The sequence below is a fragment of the Ceratotherium simum genome, chromosome 22 (genome assembly GCF_057802395.1).
Source record: "Ceratotherium simum simum isolate JZ-2026a chromosome 22, ASM5780239v1, whole genome shotgun sequence".
Taxonomy (NCBI): domain Eukaryota; kingdom Metazoa; phylum Chordata; class Mammalia; order Perissodactyla; family Rhinocerotidae; genus Ceratotherium; species Ceratotherium simum.
Window position 1 is genome coordinate 8409274 of NC_141921.1, and position 23227 is coordinate 8432500.

The following is a 23227-nucleotide window of genomic DNA, read 5'->3' on the forward strand; positions in this document are numbered from 1 at the left end:
CTAAAGCATATAGTTCCTGTTGATACTAATCAGGCTACTTTAAAATAACCATTAAAAACAATAAAAGTATGTGTGAAAAATTAATTTAGCACAATATTACTACCTTTATGTCCCAAGGACTATAAAGAAATAATGAGATGAAGCATGTAAGCATGTAGTTTTATCAATGGTATGTTTTTATGTTGCTCTATATATTTTCTACTTTCTTAAGTAATCTTAATACTCTGTCCAGTAGGGTAGCTACTAGCTACATGTGGTGATATAAATTTAATTAAAATTAAATAAAGTCAAAAATTATGTTCCTTAGTCACACTAGCTACGTTTTAAGTGCTCAGTAGCCACATGGGGCTAGTGGCCACCCCATTAGATAATCAGCACAGATGTAGAACATTTCTGTCATCACAGAAAGTTCTGTTAGCACTGGTAAACCGTCATGTACACAATTCCTTACCTTTATTTTGCCACATTGTACATTAGATTTTTATTTGTGATTTGAAAATGAAGTTTACTATGTCCTAGAAATACTACCTTGCTAACTTCTTGAAATCTCTTTTCCCTAAAATAGTTGTTTTATCAACTATATATTTAAATCAACATGTGCTCTTTTTCCTTTGCTTTTCCATTTATGAAGATAGTTGACACATGACATTTTCACCATTATTTAAAACTAAATTCTGTGATCAATACAGTTGAAGTAATGCTTCTAAGTATTATTCACTTTTAAGACAACACAGCATATTACAGTGTCTCCATGTGCCTCTTTTACCATATACAATGAAAAAAATACTTATTAAATGGTGAGTTTTCCCCCTTTATCTTATTAAGTAAATTATATGGTCCTTTTTTATGGAAGCCTCCATAGTTAGAGATGTAAAACAGCAATTTCTTGGTTCTATAGCATGACATAGTTCAGAGCTGAGATTAGAGAAACCCCGTAGAGTTGTTAATACTTGAGGGCATCCCCAACTAGAAAAGTATGTGAATTTAGGCATGGGAGGAAGGAAGGATCTGCTTTAAATTTAGTGTAGGGTCACTGAATCTTAATGATAGATTAAACAAGGGAGTTAGAATAATGAATAGGGGTATGCAGTGTGTAGCACTAATACCAGAAGTCCATGGTTTGTGGCGGTTTTTTAATGTCCTTTCCCATATGGTTTTGAATAGAGTAGGTTATGGCAGGGATGAGCTAAGGAATAGCTTTGTTAATGAATAAATAGGAGTAATTTTTTTTAACAGGAGACTTCAGGCAGTTTATTTAGAATGCCTGCTTATTTGATGAATCATGTGATTAAAAAAACATTTTCTGATCTTAATAATACATTAAGTGGGGATGCTAAGGTATTAATTCCTGTTATTTTCTTTATAAAATAGCTATATTTACATTTCAGAGCCAGCCTTAACAGTGAAATCCTTGGGGTGGGATTTTAACTGCCTTAATTAAAAGCTGGTTGTATGGAGCTTCTGAGCACTGGCAGCGTCAGTCCTTTAGTTAGGGTTGGGTGTGCAGTATAAGACTTTCGTTCATAGTGTCAGTTCACTTTGATAAGCTTTAATGAAACTGTCATTTAGAACCAGTTTCTAGCTCTACTTCATTCACCTAAAATTAACTAGGTGTATAATTTTGGTGCCTATCCTCTTATTGTAAGAGCTGCCCTTGGCCAAGGCAGCTACTTTCCTTAAGAGATCCTCCCTGTCCTCTCACCCACATATCTCTCAGAAGAGTAATGCTGAAAGCTGATTTTGGAAAGTAGCAAGTTAGAATCAGAAAACCTGATCAACACATTTTAAAATATCTCTCAGGGCTTTCTTTGGAAGAGATTACTTAATATTTCCAAAAGGAGAGGTTAAATAGGTTGTCTCTGGTGCCTTGTGTAAGCAGAGTAAAGGGAAATGTAGCACTCCTGACTCCAGGGCCCCAAATGCAAACACTAGCCTAGTTGTTCCCAAACTTTCTTCTTTATGTGGGTGACTTGAATGGTTTATTTTCACTTGATGAGCCACACCCCCAGGCCACTTTAGTATTCATAGCAGACCCCAACACTAAGTGCCTTTGTTGTCTTTGTTTTTTGCATTTTTTTGTTAACAAGAAAAGATAAAATTATAGGAGACCTGATTATATACTGAGGTTCCATTGCTGATGGTTCCCACCACTTCTTTCAGAATCTCAGAGAAAGGCAAAGGCTTGGATGGGCAACAGAAAGCTGCAAAGCAAGTATAAACATCATGTCTGAGCATCAGTGTGGTGCTACCAGCGTGGAAAAGGATACACAGTCTTTATAAAAATATAAAGATGGGTCTTTGCCAAAAACAGTAAGATTGTCAGCGTTTTAAAAAATTTTGAAGTTTGCTATAGAAGTGATGGTCTTTTCTTTAAGAAAAACATTTTTTAACAAGAAACAAGAAATGGATTAAGAATTTTTAAAATCTGCATTATCATCCTGACTTATCCATTAACTGACTGACATTTGTGCAAGCAGTTTAATTTGTCTGTGTGTGTGTGTGCGTGTGTGAAATTTTAAGGAAAATACTATTCTATAAAAAACAAATTGGCAGAGGAGATTAATGGCATTGCCCCACATCTTCCTTATAGATGATATTTTATTTTAGGACTTACAGAGGTTGCAAATAAAACAAATATCTGATCAGAATTTCACTTGTCCAAATCAAAAGCATGGAAGAGGGGTTGGCAGGAGTACCCAACTGTTGAGAGAGGAAAAACTGGAATAACAAGATCGGGCATAATTAAACTGTATATTGGCAAAGTAGAAGACGCAGGCCCATAGTGTGAATTTCTTTCTATTCTTTTATTCCAGACAAAACTCTTACATTTCTATGGGGTGGGGACTCAGAAGGCATTTTTTAAGTTTATAAGAGAAGAGCCCTTGCTAACCCTCACATGATAAAGTGTATTTACTGTTTTAATGGTTCTCCTTTTACGTTGATCTATTTTCCTTGAAAATTTTTTATCTTGCTGTTTCTTTCCCAGCTGTGTGTGACACCAGGAACTGCCCTCTTACTGTGAAGGCAGCATTTAATCGTTGAAACAATAATAAGTCGCTATTTGATCTGGCAGTTGTCCTTCCTCTACGGCACTTAAAAGTACAAAATTGACAGCCTGTAACTGCTTGTCGTTGCCTGTTGCAGCACAACAGGTGTGAAAAGGCTCACTTGCTCTCATGACAGAGGTTTTTTTTTTTTTTTTTTAAAGATTTTATTTATTTATTTTTTCCCTCCAAAGCCCCAGTAGATAGTTGTATGTCATAGCTGCACATCCTTCTAGTTGCTGTATGTGGGATGCGGCCTCAGCATGGCCGGAGAAGCGGTGCGTCGGTGTGCGCCTGGGATCCGAACCCCGGGCCGCCAGCAGCAGAGCGCACGCACTTAACCGCTAAGCCACGGGGCCGGCCCCTGACAGAGGTTTTGGACATAGTTGGTCACTCTTACTTGTTATCACTTAATGCCCACGTTCAGAGTAAGTGTAAATGGTCTCAGAAAATTCTTACACATTACAATTATAAAAGTGTCAGGTGGAAAAGAATTTTAAAGATAATTTATTGCAACTCTTTGTTTTACAGAAGAGGAAATTCAGGTTAAGAGAAGATATGTCATAGTCATGAAAGAATCTAGACTTTAGAGTCTCATAGAAGTAAATTAAATACTAATCTCACTATTTACTAACCAGTAAAATAGGCAAATTATTTATTGTCTTTGAGCCTCAGTTTCCTTATTTGTAAAATGAAGATAATAATATATGTAAAAGGTTGTTGTGAGGATGATATGTTAGCATAAAACCTTTTTATGGTAATAGAAGATGCTCAATAAATGTTTGGTTACCTTTCTCTTTTCTTCCCCTCTCCTTTTCTCAGGGTCACTCAGATAATTAGTGGCACAGCTGAAATGAAAACTAGGTTGTTCTGACTCCAAGTGCATGTCTTTACTTTGAATAAAAACAAAAATTAAAAAATTTTTCTTAGTACAAAAGTGATAGAAACTTAGAAAAAATAGATATACAGAAATTAAAAATGAGTCATAATCCCATGATACAGAGGTAACAAATTTTAACATTCGTTCTATATCTCTTTTCTGTGCATACATATAGTATACATACATATGTAAATATACCAAACATATATGTATATGTGTGTATATAACTTAATAACAAGCAGAAATATACATAATTTTGTAACCTGCTTTTCTTTAACGTATAACAAGTTTTAATGTTATTTAATATTCTTCTACATCAGGGTCAGCAAACTTTTTCTGTAAAGAGCTAGATTATAAATATTTTAGGCTATGCAGGCCATACGGTCTCTGTTGCATCTGCTCCACTTGGCCATCATGGTAATGCAAAAGCAGCCACGGACAGTATATAACCATATGGAAGTAGTGGTGTTCCAATACAGCTTTTTTTACCAAAACAGACAGCATACTGGATTTGGCCTCTGGGCTGTACTTTGCTGACCCTAGTTATATATCATCATTTTAATGGCTGTATGATATTTCATTTGTTTATTTATCCTGTTATTGAGTATTAAGATTATGCCTATTTTGTGTGTGTATGATGATAAACAAGGCAGTAATGAATATCCTTGTAGCTAAATATAGGGTTTATATGTATGATTATGTTCTTAAGATTAACTTGTACACTGTTTCTGACATTATATAAAATTGTCTACTAAAATTCAGAGTTAAAAATCAACATTTCTGGTATACAAGTATTTCTTGGTTTATGTGACCAATCTTTGAAGTAGTACACAAAATTGAACTTTATAAAATGGTTTTTAGGTTAAAATAAAACTCCTAAAAATATTCTTAAAATTGTTCCAATCATTTCTAGGATTGACTTTTGACTTAATTGGTGTTTTCCTTTGTGGAAGGAATTATAAATTGATTAATTTACTTGATTTTAAAAGGAGAAATTTTAAGGGCATTAATTGTGTAACTGATGTTTTATTCATTGCAGGCAATAAAGAAAAATTGCTTCTGTGGTATCTGTAAGGCCATTAAATAGTTGGAAAAATTTTGCTCTATTACTGTTTCCATAAAGTATAAAGAGGAAATATTGCCGTCTAAGACAAGGTCTTGACTGACTGATATGAGGTTAACCTCTCACTGTTTTTCCTTTGGGTCTTATTTCACCTAGCCTATGAGAGAGGCAAAAACAAACAAACACCAAAACTGTTTAGTCTTCCATTTGCTTCAAACATAGTTCTCTGGTGTTTAGGGACATTTCTTCAGTTCAGCTGATGTGTACAGGTGTCTTCCAAGTTTATTTAGTGTGACCAATAGATCATTTATTGTGGATTTGCAGTTTTATTGCAATGTCCAAATATATATTATAGCCAGAAAGCAAGCATATTCAGGCTTAAGGCAGAAGTACAGAAGATTAACACAGATTTTCAGTGATGAAGATTATTATTTATCAATTATTTCAGTGCTGTGAAGTCTGTAGTAAAGAGGTAGTGCCATGTCTCATTAATTTCTTGGATTAAAAATGATCACTTTATCATCCAAGCAAATTATAGCATTTCTAGAATTTCTGTAACAAATTATTATTAATCATATTCATTTGTTCCATCTTCCTCTATTTTTTGGAATAGTTTGAGAAGGATGGGTATTAAATCTTCTTTGAATGTTTGGTAAAATTCACCGGAGAAGCCATCTGGTCTGGACTTTTATTTTTTGGGAGGTTTTTGATTACTATTTCAATCTCTTTACTTGTGATTGGTCTATTCAGATTCTCCATTTCTTCTTAGTTCAGTTTTGGGAGGTTGTATGAGTCTAAGAATTTATCCATTTCTTTTAGATTGTCCAATTTGTTGGCATATAATTTCTCATAGTATTCTCTTATAATCCTCTGTATTTCCGTGGTATCCATTGTAATTTCTCCTCTTTCATTTCTAATTTTATTTACTTGAGCCTTTTCTCTTTTTTTCTTAGTAAGCCTGGCTAAGGGTTTGTCGATTTTGTTTATCTTCTCAAAGAACCAACTCTTTGTTTCATTAATCCTTTCTACTGTTTTTTTGGTCTCAATATCATTTATTTCTGCTCTGATTTTTATTATTTCTCTCCTTCTGCTGACTTTGGGCTTTGTTTGTTCTTCTTTTTCTAGTTCTGTTAGGTGTAATTTAAGGTAGCTTATTTGGGCTTTTTCTTGTTTGTTAAGGTGGGCTTGTATCACTATGAGTTTCCCTCTCAGGACCGCTTTTGCTGCATCCCATATGGTTTGATATGGCATATTTTCATTTTCGTTTGTTTCCAGATAGTTTTTGATTTCTCCTTTAATTTCATCAATGATCCATTGGTTGTTCAGTAGCATGTTGTTTAATCTCCACATTTTTGTCACTTTCCCAGTTTTTTTTCATGGTTCATTTCCAGTTTCATAGCCTCATGGTCTGAAAACATGCTTGTTATGATTTCAATCTTCTTAAATTTATTGAGGCTTGCTTTGTTTCCCAACATATGGTCTATCCTTGAGAAGGTTCCATGCGCGCTTGAGAAGAATGTGTAGTCAGCCGTTTTAGGATGGAGTGCTCTGTGTATTCTACTAGGTCCATCTCGTCCAGTTTTTCATTTAAGTCTACTATTTCTTTATTGACTTTTTGTCTGGATGATCTAACCATTGATGTAAGTGGGGTATTAAGATCCCCTACTATTATTGTGTTGTTGTTAATGTCTCCTTTTAGGTTTGTTAATAGTTGCTTTATGTCATTTGATTCATTTGATTCATTAATCATTTGAACTCTTAGGCAAGAGTTCAAAGAACTTCAGAATCAATAAACTAGAGAGGCACAGGCCATCTGGGAGAGCATCTAATTCACACATCTTAGAACAGTGCTGCTTAAACTTTGGCTTGGTAAGAATTACCTAGAGGGCTTGTTAAAACACAGATTGCTGGGCCCCCGAGATTCTAATGCACTAGGTCTGTGGTGGGTGCCCTGAGTTTTCATTTCTAATAGTTTCCAGGTGATACTAATACTGCTTGTCCAGGCACCACACTTTGAGAACCACTATTGTTGGAAATAATTGTTACAGTTTTTGTTGTTGTTTATGATTTCGACTTCTGCAATTTCACAATTTCTCTAAACCTTTCTTTTTTCCAGAAAGCTCTTAAAATTTAACATCTTTTCTATTTGTGAAATATACTCAGCCTTGCTCATCTATAAATCTTTTCTTAGCACGTTAGGAATTCTCTTTTAAAGTCCAGGCTTAACCTTCAACTAAAGATATGAATTCATTTTAATAAATTTATGATCATTAGTTCAGTCACTTTAAATATCTAACTTTGCAATTTTTATATGATTTTCACTCACACCAAACTTTTAGGATAGGAAATTATGAATATAACCATGTTTCTAATGGCAGTGTTAAATCTTATCCTTGGTAGTTTTTCAGGATGGCTAAAATCCATTTCCAACTATGTGCATTCAAATTAGTTTCCATATTTGATTAACTTTATTGTCATCATTCCTGGTATTGTCAAATTTCTTTACAGACAAGATGCCGATTGTCAAATTTCTTTACAGACAAATAAGAGGTGTAAAAGTTTTTAAACTATGGTATACAAAGCAAAACTTAGTTACAGTTGTTGGAATGAAGAATTCAGTTAGAGGCTAAAGATGTTTTAAAAGAGCAGAATACAGTTAGTTCAAAGCCTGATTGAAAGCAACTTCGATTTTATAGTTTTCTTCAAACAACATCTTCATTGTTTTCTGGAAGGATGGTATTTGAGAAAAAGAAGTGTCTTGAGTTACTGTTTTTATGAAGACAGAATTGCTGAGTCTTTTAAATGGTTAATGAGAAGAAGTAATAGTTAAACACTTGGAGCATTGATTTCTGATTTGAATTCTCCAACACAGGCCAGCCCTGAGGGAAAGGAAAAAAAAGCTTGCTAATTAACATTTGATTACTGATGCCACCTTCTCATTCCCCTTGCACCATCCGGTTTCAAGTGTTTTTGTTCAGGAAGGATTTTTTAGGAGAGTTTAACTTGCATCTTAGTAAAACAAATCCATGTGCAACTGCTGTGAGTGTACAATATGTTAAAAAAAGAAGAAGAAAAAGAAAAATTCTTAGGTAGTAAGTGTGTATTCCAACCCAGTCTGGATCAGAAGTGATTGGTTTATTAACTATAAGCCTTTCAGAGCACCAATGATTGCAGGAAACTGGAGCTAAGCCTAGTCTGTATGCCTTGTTTTGATTTAAACACACACACACACACACACACAAATACTTATTTGTTTGGTGCAGTTATTATTGAGCAAACTCTTAACCAGAGCATCATTTGATAGTGTGAAGTACTTGGAGTTCAAAATTTGATATATTTAAAATTTGGACACACTCAGGTTATAATATGACCAAAGGTCTTTTTCTTCTAAGATTGATAAGAGAATGAGACAGATGTATGTAGTTTCAGGGTGTTTTTTATGTAAGGGCTGTAATTTGCCATAGTGTCCTTAATTCAGACAGTCTAGAAATTAGAGTGCTAACAAATTGATAGCTATTGTAAGCCCATGGCAATTAAATATTTTGTTTCTGTTTTTTGCTATATTAGAATGTTTGATATGTGAAGAATCATGGGCCAGATATCAAAATTTTAAAGATGTTAAAATAAATTAGTAGAACTTCACAACTATATCACTTAGCTAGTAGTACTCTGTGAAAACCATAGCCTCACTGATAACATTTTGTTGATGGAATAGTTATTTAGGAAGCCTTTGTGACAAGCTTTATTTTTAAATGAGATCTCATGAGGGGAAAATATTATTTAGCCTTTTTGTTTTAAATCTAGACTTTTTAGTGTAATAAAAGCAAAAACTAAGACTTTTCTTCATCCAAGAAAAAAAAATCACTTAAAATATTTATTCTATCTCTATTTCTTACCTGAAATTCTTTGCAATTTTCCTTTTGATGTGTTGTTTATTAAGTCTTTGCTATTTTTCTTCCATTTTCTAGCCTTAATGGTTTTAAACTTTCCCTCATTACTTGCTAATCTTGGAAATATGTAGCTCTTCTTTTCTTGTACCTAGGATTAACTCCTATAATTTCATAAAATCATAGGATTTTAGAGCTTTGAAAATCAGAAGTGATGTTGTTGTATTCTTTTCTAACATTGAGTAGACTAAGTCTCAGAGAGGTTCCACCAACTTGCCCACAATAACAGCTGGGCAGAATTAAGACTGGAAATCAAGTTCTCTGCCTCTCATTATGCCACGGTACCTCAAACTTTGTGACTTTCCTTTCTCTTATCAGAATCTACTTTCACTTGGATAATACCCGAATGATATTTAAAATTCTCTGAAATGTTTTTCAATAGTTTGACCAACAATTAGCTCACAAGGAATGACTTTATTGTAGCTGACGAAGTTATCTACTAAGTTTTATATTTTTCAATTTGAATAGCTACAAACAACCCATTTGAAGCTAATTCTAAGCCTCAAAATTTAGCCTTTAGCACAGTAACTTTCTAAGACTTTTTTTCTAAGAAATTCTGATAAAATTTAACTAAAAAATAAAACCATTTGAAAATTTAGGGAACTCGAAAACTTTGTGGGAGATGAATATCTTACATAATTTTATATTGAGCACGTTATAATAAAATGATCTTTTCCTCAGTGCTGTGTTTGTCATTGAAATTTCCACCGTGCGGAAATACAAAGTTTAACGTGGAAATCACTGCTTGCTTTTTACATTAATTATAGTATATAAATAGATGTTTATTAACAATGAATAGCAAAATAATAAACAAACCAGTACCATATTCTGTTAAGCTGATTTCAAGTTAATCTGATTTATATTTTTTTCTTAGTCACAAATGGATTGTCTTATCTGAAGCAATGAAGAAGAAATGAAATTGTCCTTTGAGAAAATCTAGAAAACAAACTCTGGAAAATCTGTTGTCAATCTAGAACACTTGATCCAAATACAGTACAGTTTGTAACATAATTTTAATGTTCAGCTGATAATCAAAGCATTTATTAAATTTCATCAGAACTAATTGAAACATTTGCATAGTTTAGCAGCCTGAAATCTCATAGTTTTAGAGCTTAATGCATAACAAGAATTGAAAAGATTATGAAGGTTCAGCATGATCTTGAGCCAATGCTGATCAAAGGAAATGTGTAAGACAAAACAGGACCTTAGGAAATGTTACCCTGTGAAGGGCCACTTGTCCTTAACTGGAATTTAACACAAATTTCTAAAGATAAAACTCCATCAGAAGTAGCACAATAATGGCAGCTGGGTGTGCCAGCTACAGCAACCCAGCCTGTGTGTGTGTTCTTTCTGCCTCTCTCGAGCGTCTCTCACAGCAATCTCTCTCTTTCTCTCTCTCCCTTCCCTCTCTCTTCCACCCCTCCCTCTCTCTTTCTCCTTTTCCCTTTAGTCCTTCCTCTCTGTCTCCTTCCTCCCACTCCCTCCTCTGATCCTCCATCTTGCTTCCTTCTCTGAGAGAACTGTGTCCTTCGTTTGTTTCATGATGACCTTAAATTTATCAGCCTCATTTTATACACAGCTGTGTTTTGTCATTCAGGTTTCCTAGAACACTAATTTTTTTAAAAAATCATTTTTACTTTTGCTTTGTGTACATTTCAGATTTTTTCCTTCTCTGCTGAATTGTGACTTAAAATTTTGATTAAAGAAAACCATCAATAAAGATAATGGAATTTTTATATCTCCATTAGTAAAACCGTCACTCATTTTGTACTTTTGCTATCTTATCACTTATGTTTCTTCCATGTAATGGTGAAGTCTGCCTGTGGTTACAGCATTGATAAACATGGAATTATTTTTTAAAAACTAATTTGTTTTCACTTAAGTTGTGGCTTAGTGATTGTGGTTTAACACCAGATTCTTTTGGCTTAATCTCAGAAACTCTGTGAATTTAGCTTTTTCATTGGAGCAATCAAACATTAGCCTAATATGCTTTACGTTGTACCCTCTCAGCCAAGTTCTGTCTGCATTAAACAGTTTGTTCTACGACAAGTTGCTTAACAGATGTCATTCTGGGGAGAACAATGAAGCCAAATACTTGTGCAATGGCTAACATTACTCTAACTTTGATCACTTTTGTTCAGCACATCAGTCTGGCGTTGTGCTTTATACCAACATAACACTATAGCCAGAACATGTTTTTCAGGCTTAGAATAGCAAAGGAATGTTATTCAATTCAGTGCAGTTGCAGATGAGTTAATGAAAGAAGAAAAATACTGTTTATTTCATAATACCGTATTGTTGTGTTTTGGAATTAAGGTGGAATTTAAAGAATCCCACTCCAAAGTTATTTGTTTGTATAATCAACTCATAGTATTTGTGTATACTCTCCAATGCTGGGGCAGCCTTGCCACCTTTCCAACAGAAGTAAATATTTGTCCTGCTTTTTTTTTTCAAAAATAGCTGATGAAGCTTGGTGTATCTAGACAACGTAATTGAAAAATAACTTTAAGAAAGGAATTTTTTTTTGCCTTTCAGCCTAAAGTCTTCTCAGACTCCCCTCTTCTGTCCTTTTCCTTTCTTTTATTAATATAATGCTTTGGGTTTACGGAATACCTTTCTCCTTGAAACACTAATGTTTAAGCATGACAGAATAGTCTTAGCTAGTGGAAATGGTCAGAGATTAGCCCAGTTGCATTTGGTTAAATTGCTGGGTTGATTGACTAATGAAAATTTCCAAACTTGATGTGACTGACCATAAACAAAATGCTGCATGGTAGACTGGCCATTGCTAGGAACCTCTGAAGAAAAGCTGTTTGTTTGAATTGAGTGGGGATCGAGCCGTGTCCCCAAGCTCCTCAGTTCTCATTTACTAAGTCTTTTTCCACAGGTGTACACGAGAGATAAAAATGGATTGAGTTCCATGTTTTGTGTTTTTTTTTTTTTCCTTTCCCCAATGAATATATATCTCTATTTCACTGGAAGGATAACTTAGATGTGTTTATGTATAATAAACAGTAATGTGATACAAACTGCTGTAATTGGACAACATGATACTTTAGGCTTCTGCATTTTTAAAACATGAATGAATGTCGCTTGTTTTCCATATTGAAGTCGTGTTATAGAACATATTAATGTGCAACATTTCAGCACGAGCCTCATTTGTTATAATAGGGTAATCCCGTAACTAACCTGAAGAGTTAGTTAAGATAAATGATCCCTCCATTCTTACGATTTGATAGTTTATTTTATTTGTAAATATGGAACGAAATAGAATTTTTGTAACCTATTTAGAAAAAAAGCTGAAGAAAGATATGATACTTCTTAATTACTGGGTAACAGAGAGTTTAACTTTCCAACACTTTACTCTGATGAATTACTTACCTCCTCTCCTGTTAAAGTGAAAAGTGTAATATCATGTTGAGAAAAATAGTTTTTCTTCTTTAACAATATTTAAAATAAAAAGTATCATTACTGTATTTTCTTTCCAGGAAAGGCCTAAATAGTGTATTGATAGATGATTCTCAGTTAATAAATATTGTCTTGAAATAGTTTTTAATTTGGGGTGATTTCAAAGAAATAACCTGTGCTGCTTTATTAATAAGTTTTTATATCTTTGAAACTTACATCAAACAATAAAGAAAATTTCAGGTTTTTCCGCCTGCCCCCTCCAAAAAAAGAACTACCATCCTTCTCTCTCCCACATGAAAACTTGGTGTGTCTTTTGTTTGAATCATTGCATATCTTGAGTCATTTAAAAATTAAATAGATTATAAAAATTTATAATTATAGTCTGTCTTAGGTGAACCATGTACCAGAAGTTTCTTGACTAAAAAGAAACTTAAAGCCATCTAGGAATATAAAAACCATTGGCAGAAGGGGGATGTTTCTTGAATTATTATTTTGTCTAGGCTTCATTGAGAATCTGCTTTTAAATTTCAGATTTTTTTACAAAATTTTTCTGACTTGTGTTTTCCTAGTTTTAAATTCTTGTTTTGAATCTAGAAGAAAACACAGGAAATATAGTGTATATCACATAAATTAACTGGTAACTATCATATGTCATATGGAAACTCTATTTTAATTGTGCTGTCCCTTTCTTTTTATAGGTAAAAAGAAATGTGTATGACCTTACAAGCATCCCTGTTCGCCATCAATTATGGGAGGGCTGGCCGACTACTGCCACAGATGACTCAGTAAGTGACAGTTGAGTTATCAGTTTTATACCCTCTTCTCTCTTTTGCCACTTTCAGTCTGATTGGCTGTGATAATAAGCAGAATGAAATGCTTTAAATGTTGTATTGAAAGAGTTTTATAAATCAAATAATATGAAAATAAGAATTGTAATAACTTGAATTCACTTGCGGAAGAGACATCGTAAGCCAAGTGTATCAGCATTCATTTGGTAATGTTACAATGTCAGTATCAGGATCTTGATGCTGCTTGATTTGACTTACATATTTCCTTGATAAAAAGAATATATTCAGACATTACTAATGAAATATCCCAAGCTCAAAAATTTTTTTTCCTAAATTACAGATATCTCAAAATCAACCTAATCATATTTAATTTTGAAACTACATTTCCCATAGTAGATTAGCACTTTAAAAAAGTTAATTTTTACAGTAAATATTAATAGCACTCTATGCTTAAATATACCCATAATTTTCATTACTGTAAAAAACTGGAAGAAAAGATTTAGTCTGTCATTTTTATCTATTATTATATCTACTTATAATGATTTTCCTATTGTAAATTTTAAAACCTTCCCTATCTCTCCCCTCTTACCAGTGATTGATTTTTTCCAAGAGAATAAATTTTATCATCTAAAGAGGCCAACTGAAATTACATTTTGGCCACTTTTACCCTTAATCTTGGTTGTTCTAACCAGATACCCATTGTTTTTAAAGTAAAAAATGAAAATGTTTCAAGAATTCTAAAGTTAAGTCCAATTTTTAAAATAAATAGAGCTAAAAAGAAATTGAGACTTTGTAAACATCTTTTAATAATAAATACCCAAATATGATTGTGGCTAAGAATTGAATCATCTTTTTGTATTTTCTAGTAAATAGTACATTTCTGTCTGGATAATAATTACTCCTCCTCTCTCATCACCACCATCATTTTTTTTTTTTTTTTGCTGAGGAATATTTGCCCTGAGCTAACATCTCCAATCTTCCTCTTTTTGTATGTGGGCCACTGCAACAGCATGGCCACTGACAAATGAGTGATGTAGGTCTGCACCTAGAAACCAAATCTTTGGGGTTGGGGGAATGAGTGGGGATGTAGAAAAATCCAAATTAGCCATTTGTAGCTGGGTACAAATTGAAGCTGGGTAATGCATATATTGGGTTTATTATACTATTATTTCAACTTTTGTATATATTTGAAATTTTCTATAATAAAAAGTTTAAAGCAAAAATAATTGTCTGGGTTAAGAGCATGAATTTAAGGTAATAAAGTCCAGAAATGTGGGACTTCATAGGGTTAGAAAAGCCAACTGCTCTTGGACCCCACTCTTGTAGAAACCAGACTGAAATAGGCTTATCAAATGCAGTTCCAAGAGTGATAGGCAAACTCATTGAAATAAGATGAATTCGCCTGTAGCGTAATGCTCTGTACATTTTAGGTGTTAAATCATTGAATTGAGTTGACACAGTCTTTAATGAGGGCCATGTTTTAATGATTGTTATAACATTTAATTTTTTACCAAATAGTTCTAATGCAGTTTCATTACTATAGGAAAATATTGAAAGCAGCTAAAATTTACCATATCCAAGACTGTACTGCTACCTGGTGCTATATCTAAGTCACAGCAAACACAAGAGGGAATCTCAGTTAAGAGGCTTGCTTCTTTTTGCCTCATTATTCATATTTGCACCTTGTCCCAGACCCTGTGATGTGATGCTTGCCCACACCTCCCCAGAGCAAATGCTGCCACGTTGGCAGGATGTTGCCTTGAGCTGCGTGATTTGATACAACAAAGATGTTTGGGGCCAGGCTGCTTTTAACTGGCGCCGTAACACATCCGCTTGCTCCAGTGCTTGAGTTTTGGCAAAAATAGCTTATAACTGTAGCTTTCTAAGGAGATCCTAGCCAAAGAAATGTCATGAACCCTTCCTTTCATTAGGACTATAAAAACTCCTAACGCTGTGCTTGTAATCTATATTGTTGCAGACGATGGTGTTTTTATACTTATTTAAATCACTCAAGTGGAGGCATCTGGCTACAAAACAAGATTGTCCTCACAGCTTAGGGCATGAATTGGGTACAGCTGAGAAATGTCAGCTGTGTAAACAGCCTGAAATGTGTTACCAACAAAAATATAATTAATTTCTTTCCAAGACAGTGTGCCATAACTTAATACTTAGAATGGTTTAACTTTCAGAGAAAGCACCTGAACATGTTCTTCCCAGTGCCAGAGTAGAGGATTGGTTATAAAGGTCATTAAAAGTGAGGGTAGTTTGCACTTTTCCTGCTCAGTTGCAGAAATTTGTTTGGCTTTGAATATACAGTAGCTTTACATACCCGTGGCTTCCATGATTTATCGAAATATCTTAGATTAAGAAGTTAATGGATTTGGGATAATGGGAATGTTCTAAAATTAGATTGTTGCGATGGTTGCACAACTCTGTAAATTTACTAAAAGTCGTTGAATTGGACGCTTAAAAAATGAGTAAGTTTTATGGCATATAAATTATACCTCAGTAAAGCTATTTTTTTAATAAAAGAAGTTAATGAACTAGATTAAAATACTTTTTCATTTACGTTTTTATGTTGCGTGAGAAATACTTTGCAATAACACAGAAGATGTTCTCTTCAGTGTACTTCTCATTAACATTTGACTTAGCAAACGGAACAAAGAAATAGACTTTAGATTCTTGTATAATCTTGAGTTTCTTACAAACCTGATAGACTACAGTCTTTTGACATTTTCCACACTACTCAGTGAAGTCAACAATCGTTTAAAACATTGTTGCCCCATCTCCCTTCAGAGTTAAAATATTTTCTTAGCTTGTAGTTGTACTCTAGTGGGCTATGGGATACTGTATGAATTGTCAGTAACTCAGTTCTTTTGCGCTCCTTCACCAGGGAAATTGGTATCTAAAGCTTCACCAGTAGGGGAATGTTTTCATGCTGTGACAGTTCAGCTGTGAGAACAAGGAGTTGCAAGTAGGCAAAATCTCATTTTACACTTTAACAAGGATACTCTTGGTTTCCAAGAGTAGAAGTAATTTTGACACTGTGAATTATGTCTAGACACCTTATTATAATGCTGACAATTTGAATATATGTAGTTGTAAAAATTCACGGTTTTAATAGTGCTTATACAAAGGAGGAAAAATCCTTCAGGTTTTCATACTTCTTTGTTGTGTGCCTTTCTTTTCTTTTGAGATTACTAGTGGTCTGCTGTGGTTCCATCATTGGCTAAAGAATGTTAACTCAGAACTTGAGAAATTAGGAATTTTAGCATCAGAGGTCTTTTGACATGTGTTAGGAATCAGAAAGGTACTTATTAAATATTTTCACTTTGAAAATGAGATCATTTATAAGCAGAACCATTACACAATGGCTTTATAGAAAAATGAAAACAAAACCACACATACTCCTCTTTCCTTTTTTTTTAATAAAAAAGAATTTCTGATTGAGGGTAGGTCATCTATTTTGATCTTTCTGATGGACACCATTTCTTCTGTAACTTCTCCCTTGATGCATTGTGTTTGGCAGGTGTCAAATTATAGACATTCCCCTGACACTGGATCCCTACCCTTCACTTTATAGGAGCTGCTGTCGAAATACAAACTCTCACAATTACCACCTACTTACCACATGGTAGTTACCTACTAAGTAAACTCAGAAGCCTCCACTATAGTCATTCCATCCATTGCTGCAAGGTTAATATTTCTAAAGTGCAGAATGAATCACGTTCAGCCTTATTTACTTATCTTCAATGGCAATCCAATACTTGCTGATTTATGTACAGATTTTTATGCTGGCATTCAAAACCCTTCATTCTGTATCTGAATCTTCCCTTCCAAGTTTATTTTCCCATACAGGGCCAGAGTAAATGCTCAATAAATATTTCGTGAATTGAATTTGATACCATATATACCTCAGCTTTAACTAAATTCTCATTTTGCTGTTCCTCAAATATACTTGGTGCTCTCTCCCACTCTGTGTCATTTAATCATGCTATTCCTTCCACCTAGAATACCTACAAGAATTATCACCTTCCTTCAAGACCTTTCTTTAGAAAACTTTGCCTATATCCCTCTTCCTATGCTTCCTTCTCCAACCCTCATAGAAATTAGTTTATATTTCTATTCTTCTGTTTAAATTACTTTCATTTTTCCTTATTTTGTTCTTTCCTTCCTTCATTCTTCCCACGTGGCTCTATCGCTTACTATATGAGTAACCACAAACAACTTAACCTCTCTGGGTCTTCTTCTCTATAACTGTAGAACATGGATAATTACTCCTAGAGTTGTTGTGAAGACTAAAAGAGTCAGTAGTTACAAAAATAGTTACTCCAAAGTTTATTTCGAAGATTGAAGTAGTCATAGTACTAGATAATGTCTAACATATGGTTTACCTTTGGCTAATACTGTTTTTTCATCCATCTATCATTCATTCACTTGACATTTGTGAAACAACACCTATAGGCCAGTAACTGTGCTGGCCCTTAAAGTTGCAAGCATAAGGTCCTGTTCCTCGGACATTGCAAAGTATAGTGTGAGACAGATATGTCAACAATGACAATTGAAGTTTATGTAAATGCGATGGAGTCATAGAAGAGAGAGAGAAACCAATTTTGCTAATAGATGGGGGTGGTGAAAAAATGGCTTCCCAGAGAAAGGGACATTTGATTACATTTTAATTTGTATGTTTGTGTTCCTCCCTTTTGTAAATTCTAAAAATTGGGAGTAAGAACTGTCTTCCTCATCTTTGTATGCTCTGCACGATCTAACATAGTGTTGTATAATTCACTCTTTTGAATTGTTGCTCCACTAAGTTGACATCTATGACAATAAGCAACTAAATGATGAATTCATATGATTATAGTAACTTGATAAACTGAGAATCAGATTTCTTTCTAATAAAAATTAAATTATCAAAACTCAATATTTCTTTAGTGGCAAGTAGAATAACAGATTTAGGAGGGAAGGCTACACTGAGCTGATTTGTATCTGTGTGTATGTGTATGTGTCAGAGAGAGAGAGAAATATGTAAGCAGACCAAGTTCAGTGAATCTCAATATTGCTCTTATTTGGATAAGCTACTTAATTAATGAATTTCAGTTTCCTCATCTGCAAAATGAGGATGATGTTAACATCCTTGAAAGACTATTGTGAAGATTAAATGGATTAACATAATAGGTTGAACCATATGAAAATTGCCATTTTTAAGGGACAAAATGGTTGAATATTAGCAATTTCGTATAGTTTTACCTAATATGTAAAGCACATAATATAATGTAGGGTTTGGCAATTGTGACTTTCAGCCCAAATCCCACTCACCATCTGTTTTTGTAAATAACATTTTATTGGAACACAGTCACACCCATTTGTTTATGTATTGTATACAGCTGCTTTTACACTATAACTAACGGCTTGGATGTGTAACTGCGAGAAAACCACATGGCCCACAGCCTAAAATATCTACTATTTGGCCCTTTACAGAAAAAGTTTGCCAACCCCTGGTGTAATGTCTGGCATTTAGTAGGCATTCAACAAACATTAGCTCCTTTTCCCTTGGGTAAGCACCTTCTTTATATTGCGTGCACGTGCAGAATCAGAAGCATTCTTTGAGTAGCTTCAGGGTCATCTTATGCTATTTAAATTACTATGTTAGCTTGTCCTAGGTCAGACGGATTCAGGCAATCTTTGGACATTTTCATTGGCTTTGTCTTTATTTGGCAAGGTCATGGATAATGTTGCTTCTGTTGGTGGTGAGACTCAGTAGCTTCAGAGGGTTCATTGCCCTTGTCAATACATAGAGTGTTTTACAAATAACACAGGCAAAGACTAAACAGATGGAAAGAATAGCTTTCAAAGCAGTAGAAGAAAGTTTGAGTTTAACAAAAATGAAAAGTCGTGAAATGGACTATACCCTGAACAGAGAGTGAGAAATTCGGGTGGGTGGATGAAGCACTCAAGGGGACATATTTACTCAGTAAATATGAGGGGGAACACATGGAAGTGAGACAGTCCCCAACAGGAAATTTACAAGCACTGAGATCTGATGCTGTGAATCTTGGTTTCATTTTATTAAAATCCCAAACCTGTAGACTGCTGCTTCTGCCCATGAAGGGGTAATGACTACAGGAATTTTTCCCCTCTATAAACAACTAGAAGACTGGATAGAATATGTGAAACAACTGTTTTCAGATGTTAGACAATAGGTAGTGCAAGACTCTGAAGAAGGACACAAATGAGTCCCATAGTAGTCTTACATTCTACCTGGAGGCAGTTTCTGGATCTCAGAGCAGAGAGAGGAAACCAAAACAGAACCTCGTGATTTTATTGGGTCTGAAGAGACAGAGAATGAAGTTTAGGGAGGTCAAGGCAGCTAGACTTTGCAAGGCAGAGTACTAGCAGAGAAAAAGCTACAGAAATCTCCATAGGGTTCCCCTGGTCTTTAGCTGAATACTAATCTGTGCATGCATAAGGGTGAAATTCCAGGAGGCTGGTCAAAGAACAACTGCCAGGTAAAAGAACGATTAACTCAGGGGCTGGCCCCGTGGCTTAGCGGTTAAGTGCGCGTGCTCCGCTACTGGTGGCCCAGGTTCGGATCCCAGGCGCACACTGACGCACTGCTTCTCTGGCCATGCTGAGGCCGCGTCCCACATACAGCAACTAGAAGGATGTGCAGCTATGACATACAGCTATCTACTGGCACTTTGGGGAAAAAAAAGGAGGAGGATTGGCAATAGATGTTAGCTCAGAGCTGATCTTCCTCAGCAGAAAGAGGAGGATTAGCATGGATGTTAGCTCAGAGCTGATCTTCCTCACAAAAAAAAAAAAAAAAAAAAAAAGGAACGATTAACTCGGAGCTCTAGGGCAAACAGTTCTCAGAGCTCACACAGTGCTGGGAATAGTTTGAGTTTCCACCAGCTATAGTAGAGACACTTTAGTGAATACATGAGGCATTCAGGAGATACCCCCAGAAGTGTCACCTTAGTGGAGTAGATAAACTAGCCCTGGAGTGAAGGCTACTCGAGGCCTTCCCTTTTACAGGCTTTAAAAACAACCTTCAGAAGGAACAAGCTGGTTAACAGGTAACTGCCTCTAAGAACAGAGTCCAACATCCAATCAAAAGTTACTATATACACAAACAAGCAGGAAAAGCTAACCCATAACCAGGAAAGAAATCAATCAAAAGAAAGAAACATAGAAGTGACTTAGATAATGAAATTAGCAGATAGGGAATTTAGCTACTATAAATATTATAAATATGCTCAAAGATTTAAAGGAAAACATGAACTTAATGAGGAGAGAACAGACTATATAAAATAGAATGTCACCTTCTAGAGATAAACAATATAATATCTAAAATGAAAATTTCACTGGATGGGTTTTAACAGCAGATTAGAAACTGCCAAAGGAAAGATCAGTGAACTTTACAATAGAAACTATCTAAACTGAAGCGCATAGACAAAAAAAGACAAGAATAAATGAACAAAGTATCAATGACCTCTGGGACAAAATAAAGCAATCTACATACATGGAATTAGAGTCTAGAAGGAGAGAAAAGGTGGAGGAAGGAGGTCAAAGACAAAAAAATTTGAAGAAATAATTTCTGAAATTCTTCCATATTTGATGAAAACTATAAAACTTAGAGCTCCAGGAAGCTCAATGAATCCCATGAAGGATAAACACAAAGAATTCCACATTAAGGAGTATCATAATCAAATTGCTGAAAACAAGTGATAAAGAGAAAAATTTCAAAGCAGATGGAATGCGAAAATGCACATTGCACAGGGAAACAAACATAAACTCTTTAGATTTCTTGTCAGAAACAACGCAAGCCAAAAAGCAATGGAATGACATTTTAAAAGTACTGAAAGGTTAAAAAAAATGACCACTTAGAATTCTATATCAGGTGAAAATAACCTTTCAAAACTAAAGGCAAAAAAAAGACTTTTTTCAGACAAACAAAAACTGAGAGAATTTGGTGCCAGCAAACCTGCACTACAGGAAATATTAAAGGAAGTTCTTTAGGCAAAAGGAAAATTATACCAACATAAACCTATATCTCTACAGAAGTGTGAAGAGTGCTAGTAATGGTAAAAATGTGGTTAAATATAAAAGACATTTTTCTTTATTTTTTAAATTTCTTTAAAAGATAACTATTTCAGGAAAAAATAACAAGTAATGTGAAGTTTTGAACATATGTAGAAGTAAAATATATGACAACAATAGCATAAAAGACAGAATGGAATTGTACTGTTGTAGGGTTCCTACATTATATGTGAAGTAGTGTAATATTAATTGAAGGTAGTCTATTATATTAAAGATGCATATTGTAAACCTTAGAGCAACCACTAAAAAAATTACAGAAAAGTATAGCTAATAAGCCATTAAAAGAGATAAAATGGAATGTTAAAAAATAATTGAAAATAAGTCAGGAAAAAAGAAAAAAGGAACAAAGAAAAGATTGACTACGTACCAAACAAATAGCAAGATGGTAGGTTTAAATTGAACCATATTGATAATTACACTAAATATAAATGGTCTACACAAAAGGCAGAGATTGTCAAAATGAATTTTCAAAAGCAAGATTCAACTATATGCTGTCTCCAAGAAATGTACTTTAAAATATAATGATAGTGGTTAAACATAAATGAGTGGAAAAATATTTACTAGGCAAACACTAAACATAATAAACCTGTAATGACTATATGAATATCAGACAAGATACAATACAAGGAGTATTACCAGGACTAAAGAGAGACATTTCATAATGATTGAAAGGATAATTTGTCAAAAAGACATAACAATCTTAAATGTGTATGTACCTAATTACAGTTTCAAATACGTGAAATAAAAACCGAAAGAATAGACAAGTCCACAATTATATTAGAGATTTTACATTCTTGTCACAGCATTTTACAGAAAAATGACAGATAAGGATATAGAAGATTTGAGCAACACTCTTAACCAACTTGACCTAATTGAAATTTATAGGCACTTCACTCAGTGATAGCAGAATGCACGTTCTTTTCAAGAGTACATGGTAGATTCATCAAGATAAACCGTAGCCTGGACCATAAATGAAATCTCAGTAAATTTTAGAGGATTAAAATGAAGAGTATTATCTCTGACCAAAATAAAGTTAAATGACATATTTTGTAATTTATAATTTACATAAATGGTCTCTATTCTTACACAGAATGTTTAGTAGTTTGTTTCTTTGTACATCCAACATAATCAACAAAAGAGCTAGTAAAAGTGACAAGTGAAATTAACAAGGTCATCACAGGCTACAAGATTAATATACAAAGAAAAAAATTGTGTTCCTTTATAGCACCAAAGAACATTTTGAAAATGGAATTTTTAAAAAATTGTACCATTCATAATTTCATCCAAAACCATGAAATACTTAAGGATATCTAACAAAATATGTGTAAGATCTTTACATTGAAAACTACAAGTTATTGCTGAGGGAAATAAAGTCCTTAAAAATTGAAAAATATATCATGGTCATGGATTGAAACACTCAGTATTTTTAAGGTGGTAGTTCTCCCTACACTAATCTATGAATTCACTGCAAGCCCAAAGTATCAATAGGCTTTCTTTGTAGAAATTGATGAGTTAATTCTAAAATTTATATGGAAATGTGAAGGACCTAGAATTCCCAAAACAATTTTGAAAAAGAGCAAAGTTGAAAGACTTACACTGCCTGATTTAAAAAAATAATACAGTATTCAAGACAATGTGGTATTTGTGTAAAGATAGACATATAGATCAATGGGTAAAATAGAGCACTCAGAAAAAGATCTCTATATATGTTGTCAATTGATTTCGTTCAAAGGTACCAAAATAATGCAATGGAGAAAGGAAGATCTTTTTCATAACAAATGATGATGGAACAGCTGGATATCAATAAGGACAACTTCAACCTTTACCTTATGCTATACACAAAAATTATCTCGAAATTGATCATAGACCTCAATGCAAAAGCTACAACTGTAAAACTGGTAGAAGAAAATATAGGAGAAAATCTTCTAAGATCTTAGGGTAGGAAAAAATTTCTCAGAGAGGACGCTAAAAGCCCTCACCATAAAAGAAAAAAA

At 34.0% G+C, this 23227-nt stretch overlaps 1 protein-coding gene across 5 annotated transcripts in view; it reads left to right on the forward strand.

The window, feature by feature from the left end:
* FAF1 (Fas associated factor 1) overlaps positions 1–23227 on the forward strand; it is a 487297-nt gene that overhangs the window by 291268 nt on the left and 172802 nt on the right. For all 5 annotated transcript variants that reach the window (XM_087445969.1, XM_087445971.1, XM_004438535.3 and 2 more), the window contains exon 8: positions 13041–13127. In XM_087445969.1, the coding sequence (XP_087302095.1) occupies positions 13041–13127 (87 nt within the window). The remainder of the gene's footprint in view (positions 1–13040; positions 13128–23227) is intronic.